At 41.6% G+C, this 6,335-nt stretch overlaps 1 protein-coding gene across 1 annotated transcript; it reads right to left on the bottom strand.

Annotated features, from left to right (window-relative positions):
• Positions 1-712: 712 nt before the first annotated feature.
• Positions 713-6,327, bottom strand: mTTF (mitochondrial transcription termination factor). Its single transcript, XM_037415420.2, has 4 exons — positions 5,820-6,327; positions 4,993-5,262; positions 1,498-1,770; positions 713-983 (listed from the first exon to the last, which is right to left on the bottom strand). The coding sequence occupies exons 1-4, from the start codon at positions 6,252-6,254 to the stop codon at positions 732-734; spliced, it is 1,230 nt and encodes a 409-aa protein (XP_037271317.2). The 5' UTR covers positions 6,255-6,327; the 3' UTR covers positions 713-731.
• Between the last annotated feature and the right edge of the window lie 8 nt (positions 6,328-6,335).

Below are 6,335 nucleotides of genomic sequence, written 5' to 3' on the forward strand. Positions count from 1 at the left end.
CGTGCTTCACTTTTTCACACGTGCTGAAAGCTGGCTTCACCACACTAAAAGGGTTAATGTAAAAAAGCGTGCTTTTGTTTCCCGATTCTTTGGGGTAGTGTGGTCGGAAAGGAGAGCTGGCACAGCCGTAGGCGTATGCAGGATTATCTATTAGGGAGGGTAAAGAAGGAGGGGAAAAGGGCACTTGCCCGCTATGTCCTTTTTCCTCCACCAGCTGCGATGCAACACGCACTTACGCACACTCAAGACAAGCGGCAGGCTAGTTGGTATGTTTTTTTTTTTTGGAGGAAAGAATAAATGCGGCAGATACGGTACGTGCCTCCATATTCGCCCCCTATCTAGGCTGTTTATTCCTACCAAAAACGTGCAAAATGCTACCGGCGTCCATGGCGGGGAAAGCAAAAGTTTTATTCCGGCTCCCCCCTTCCCTCGTCCACATAGGTCAAGTCCAAAAGAACCCGTGCTTCAGAATAGATGAAAAACAAAGAAAATGAAAATTTAGTGATCCTGAGCTTTTCAGAAAGGCCTGCATTGGTTCCACCAACGCGAAAGAGTTAGCCCACCTAGCTATCCTGCTATGTCGTGATGACATCATATGGTGACGCCATTACAAGATGAGATTTTTTTCTTAATCACTCGTGTCAATCACGATGGTCCATTTTCATGTTTCACAAGGCAACAAAGGTCTTTGCCTTAGTTAGATCACAGAAACTCAAGAGAAATTTCAATGTTTATTCTTCCATTTGGCATTCAGGTGGTCGTGACTGGGCACTCTTGCGAGGGTAGCCGTCGAAAAATCTTCCGCAGCTGCGCTCAAAGACCTTTTCGGGCAGCAGGAGAGCATAGAGAGATGGCAGTGGCGCCTCCCGTGCTGCTATCCTCTGCAGGCGCAAGCGCAACCTGCTCGCACTAGCACTCAGCACGCGCGGATACTGGCGCACCTGCTCAGCGGTGTAACCGCTCTGGAACAGAAGATCCAGCACCTGCACAAGTCGTTTTGGTAGACAGACCACACGTGTCAGTGTGCCATCACTATTCATTTGTATGATTAAACAAATTTGCAAGTGTATGATTAAACAAATTTAATTGTACACTGACAAATGTGCATTCAACTGAATAGAGACTACCGTGGAGATAGTGTTAAGAACTAAGTATGTACTTTCATTCGGTTTGCGGATATTTTTGGTGTACAACTGCCCTTTGTACTTGAGTGACATGTTTAATTATTAAAGATACTTTTAATGAAAAAATTAATTCGATTTCCACTTCCTTGGGACTTCTTTTGTGATGATTATTTGCTCATTTCCCAGGTAGTATCTGCCAACTCTGGTGCATGTACATATGAACTCACAAAATTGAAAACTATTTTTGGGGAGTGGAGGGGAGATTGAACCCATCCACTACCCCTCTCCCCTGGCTATAGTGATGCCTTCAAAGAATTTTAAGCAGTCCCAAGAAAAACAGCCTACATGGCTAACTCCATTTATTAAACTATACCTCTTTTAGCTTGGGAGGCCGTATGCTGAGCAGACGTGGGTGGCGTCGCACCAGTTCTTCCAGGCTCGTGCAGTCCAGCCTCTCGGCGAGATAGTCAGGTGTGTCCGGGTGAGTGCCGAGCGCGCTCCTGGACGCTCGGCACAGCTGCAAGTGACGCTGAAGAACGCTGTCGGGGCAACGCAGTAGCCACGTGCGAATCGGAATGCCCTGCTTCTGACACAGTGCCACACGGTGGGCTATCAGCGCCTCGCTGTAACGGAACACCCACGGGTCCTGCCACAGACAATGTCGAGATTCCTTCATCCGTAAATGATATAAGTATCACAAAAATGCTAGGCATGCATGAATATTTAAGCAATTCGAATGTTAGAATGAGTATTACAGTATTTGAGTTCGCCTGCACACGAATTCAAATTATTCGAAATGGACAAATTGTCATATATAAGCCGCATGTAACCCTTGTGAAGTCGGTTTCACTGCAGTAAAGAAGTGCAATACGGTGAACACACCTAACCGAAGAAAATTCGTATTTCCGCGAAGCTCCACACCAAGCTTAAATATAATTTTTAAAGCTTAATAGCTAGTTATACCAGTTTCTAAATGATACGCTATGGTATAGTAAATTTTAGACATTCCTTTAAAAAAAATGGCATCTGCTACTGTTTTGTTTCAATATATATATATATATATATATATATATATATATATATATATATATATATATATATATATATATATATTTTAGACATTCCTTTAAAAAAAATGGCATCTGCTACTGTTTTGTTTCAATATATATATATATATATATATATATATATATATATATATATATATATATATATATATATATATATATATATATATATATATATATATATATATATATATATATATATATATATATATATATATATACTGAAGAAGTTTTTCCTATGGACCAAACATACTTGGGAAGAGAAGAAACACAACTTAGCAATTGTCTCAATTTTAAACCTTTTTGTCTTTAATTTAAAAAAATTAAGACAACCGATAAGTTGTGTTTCTCCTCTTCCACACACACAGATATATATATATATATATATATATATATATATATATATATAGAGAGAGAGAGAGAGAGAACAATAGTGTATACCTAAGGGCTCATTTTTCCACGTTTTGTAACAATATTAACGAGATCTAACAGACAATACTGACAAGAAATGTATAGGAAAAGTTATTAGAACCAATGTAATATAAATGAAAAGAAAGAAAAGTGGGTGAAAAAATAACTTGCCGTGAGCATTATATATATATATATAATGTATTGTGCCGGTTTCTTAGGTGACGACAAATTCACTCATTTTTTCCTGCATCTTGTGCAAATAGTCGAAGACTTGGAACAAATACTTGGGTATTCGAATTCACATTTATGGAAAATTTTGAAATATTCAAATTAAGCCACAGTCAACTCACCTATAAAGATGTTTTCACTGCACAAAATAGGTGCTGCACCATGAACGCACCTACTTTTCATCGTCATTAATGTTGTGATATCGGCTTATATGCTACGAATATCGTAAATTTTGAAACTTAACATATTTTGCAAGTTTACACAGGCATTCTGTCAAAAGTACAAACTTGCTAGTACTCAAAGCTGCTTCCACTTCCTATGAATCATAAAGAATAATATCTGTAGAAGCCTTAATCCGATAAAAAAAATATAGTGGAAATTAGTCGGGCCATGACAAATATGCCCATTTTTCTTTGTAAGATGCGATATATACTATTTCGATTTGATTCAAAATCATTCAGTCAAATTACTGTTCACTTCAAATTTGCTTTGAACTTTAAATTAACAATTCACAGAAGCCTAGTAATACGTAACATACTATACCATTCAAGTTCAATTCAGAATCATTTGACCGAATCGCTATTGGCTTCGAACCTAAAACTTAGTACTCACACATGCCTACAAAATGCTCATTGTGTATTGTTATGAGCAGTTGTTTTATTTTCACCGTGAATCACTGGCTAAACAAGTGCTACTGTTTGTTGGAAGCCACACTGGAATGTATGGGAAACTCCATGATTGTTTGGAGAGCTCTGGTGATACTCCCCACACGACTTGAGCAGTTGAGTTTTTTTTTTTTTCTGGATGTAACATGAGTATCAGCATTGATGCTCAAATGTTTGATCATTCATAGACAAAAAAATCTACAATCACATTTTTTATAACTGTTTTCTCTGCTGTGATTGTACTGTGAGTGTTCCTTGCTCATGCTTTTACTGTTGTGTAGGCTGGGTATAATTTCGCCCAGCAAATAACTCAATATTTACTCCTTTCACTACTCGGCTCTAGAAAATCACACCCACACGAAAAAATACACCACTGCCAATATCAAAGGAGCCTCAGATATAGGAACTGTTACTGAGGAATTCTGATACACGAAATGTAATGGAAGAGAAACTGTATCGAGTGGTCACCATGATCTGACAACTTACAAACTAGCAATCAGCGAATGGTGCAAAGTTGAAGAATATACAAAAGCTGTTATGCAAAAAGCGGGAAAGAAAACATTGTGTAACGGGCAATGGCAACTAACAATAAATATGAAAAAAACAATTGCCAGCCATTCAGCTTACAACGTCAGTACAGAGTGCGTGCTCATTGGCGCAGGCTCATGATGATCCTTTCTTGATGAGGAAATGCTGTTGCTTTCTAAAGCAGCGGGAGCAGATGCCAGGCAGAGTAAAAATGTGTGTTTTAAAAAAATCGACAATACTCGCTGAAATTTTAGCCACTTGGGGTCACTTGTATTCAACTGCTCAGCTGGCTTAACTCTCTCTTGATCTCATCAAAATCTTTTGAGTGATTCAACGTATGCATGAGTTTACCGATCTATGGTGACCACTACCAGGAAGGATGCCCGTAATGTCATGCACAAGAAAGAAAGGGAGAGCAAAAAATTCACCAACGACTATGATACTGCCTAATGCGAAGTCTGAGTGCAGCTTCGTGTCGGGGCCACACCAGTTTTGTTTGAAGCTCTAGCTATCCGCAGTTGCAGTCTAACATTCATCACATATTTGCCACAGCAACTGCCAGAGCTCAAGTGCACTGCACACCACTCTGTGCACTGTAGGCGTCGCAAACCAAACGAAATGCCGACAGCCCTGTTACGGCAAGCAAAGGCAGCCACAGTGCATGTGCCAGCCCTGCATGCAAGTGAGTTCCAATTGAGAGGCCAGAGCTAGTGACGAAGGAAGAAATTTAGGTTAGAGGCCAGTAGCTCACGATATCGATAGACTCCGCGTTCGATAGACTCCCTTGAGTCTTTGTCCGATAGACTTTGTCCGATATCGATAGACTCCCTTGAGTCTTTGTCCGCTCTGTCCGTTACACTGATGCCAGCCTACAAAGGCAACGCCACTGAAAGCAACAATAGGCACCTAAGAGCTACGCTCTAAAAACTTAATGCTAGAGCAAGCTGCTACAACTGAATTTTATACTACCTTGAGCAAAGCTTCTTTAGAAATGCCACTCTGCTTGAGAATGGCCAGCTTGCGCTGGGCAAGCTCAAGCTCGTGGCTCAGCAAGCACGGCACCCGGCTTATCATTGTCAAGCTTTCACGCTTGGACAGGCCCAGTTCTTGGCGCAGCAGGTTCACTCGTGCCTTCAAGGTGGGGCACACTCCCCCGTTGTCCGAGACAGTCGAAAGAAGAGACTCCGGACAGGACAGCAGCGTCAGCACAGCTTCAGAGCTCAACTCGGCGCTTTTTTCCTGCGCCAACAGGAAGAGAGAATAAACACACACACATACAAAAGTTATATTCAATTCGAATACTGCACATCTTCCTGTTTCTCCATTAAAATCACTTATCATCGTGGCGATAGCACTGCTGTCTTCCTTTATACAAAACCATTTGAATAATTAATCATGTCCGTGCTTCAATGGATTCGTCCACACGTTTTTTATTAACTTACACTTCACCTACATCGCCATAAGGCATTTTGCAGGAGGAGGGGGACGTGGGATACAACATAACACAATTAGCAACAAGATACTCAAAAAAAAAAAAAACAATAACGCACGAATTATACTGAATTACGCCAAATATAAAAAAAACAGCATTTTCATTACACATTTTAAACATCGGAACGCTTCGGGATAATGAAATATTCTAATTTACAGTAATAACGTTGGCATTGTTGGGAGCTGGTATGGTTGGTGGTAAGAATAGCCACACGAGCACAACTCGTCAATGGCAGGCAAAACAGCTTGCCCTTCTCTGCATCCTGACGAGGAGCTTTTCGGGTGACTAATAAAGATAATTTTACCTCTTTTTGAATAACGGCCATGCGACGTTGCAAGGTGATGACGGAGACCTTCAGGATGGCGGGGTACCACCTGAGCGCCTTGAGCTCTACGTTCTTGTCGAGCAGCCAGCGGCACGCACTGGCCAGCCGGTCGTCCGACACACCGAGGAGAAGATCCTTGTGATCGTGCCGCCATGCCATGTACTCAGAATCACTGTCGAAGTTCAGCAGTGAACACAAATCGTGACTCGCCTTCTGCGTCAACGCTCGAGTGCACAGCGGTGCGATTCTCAAGCGACGACTGGTCAAGCGCGCTTCATGCTCGGAGCACCGCTGCAAACCACTGATTGTCACCGAGTTCAGTAGGCGTTTTGCCGGTAACGAAGGCGGGATGTGGTGCAGGCATCGACGTCCCACAACAAGTAAGCGAAACCAAATAATCCCGCACGCCGCCATGTATGCGGCTATCACACTGGTGAGGATTGGATGCGATTGGCTTTTTCACAAAGTGTCAAACCAGTGCATGTGGCTCAATTG

The sequence above is a fragment of the Rhipicephalus microplus genome, chromosome 9 (assembly GCF_043290135.1).
Source record: "Rhipicephalus microplus isolate Deutch F79 chromosome 9, USDA_Rmic, whole genome shotgun sequence".
NCBI classification, from domain to species: Eukaryota; Metazoa; Arthropoda; class Arachnida; order Ixodida; family Ixodidae; genus Rhipicephalus; species Rhipicephalus microplus.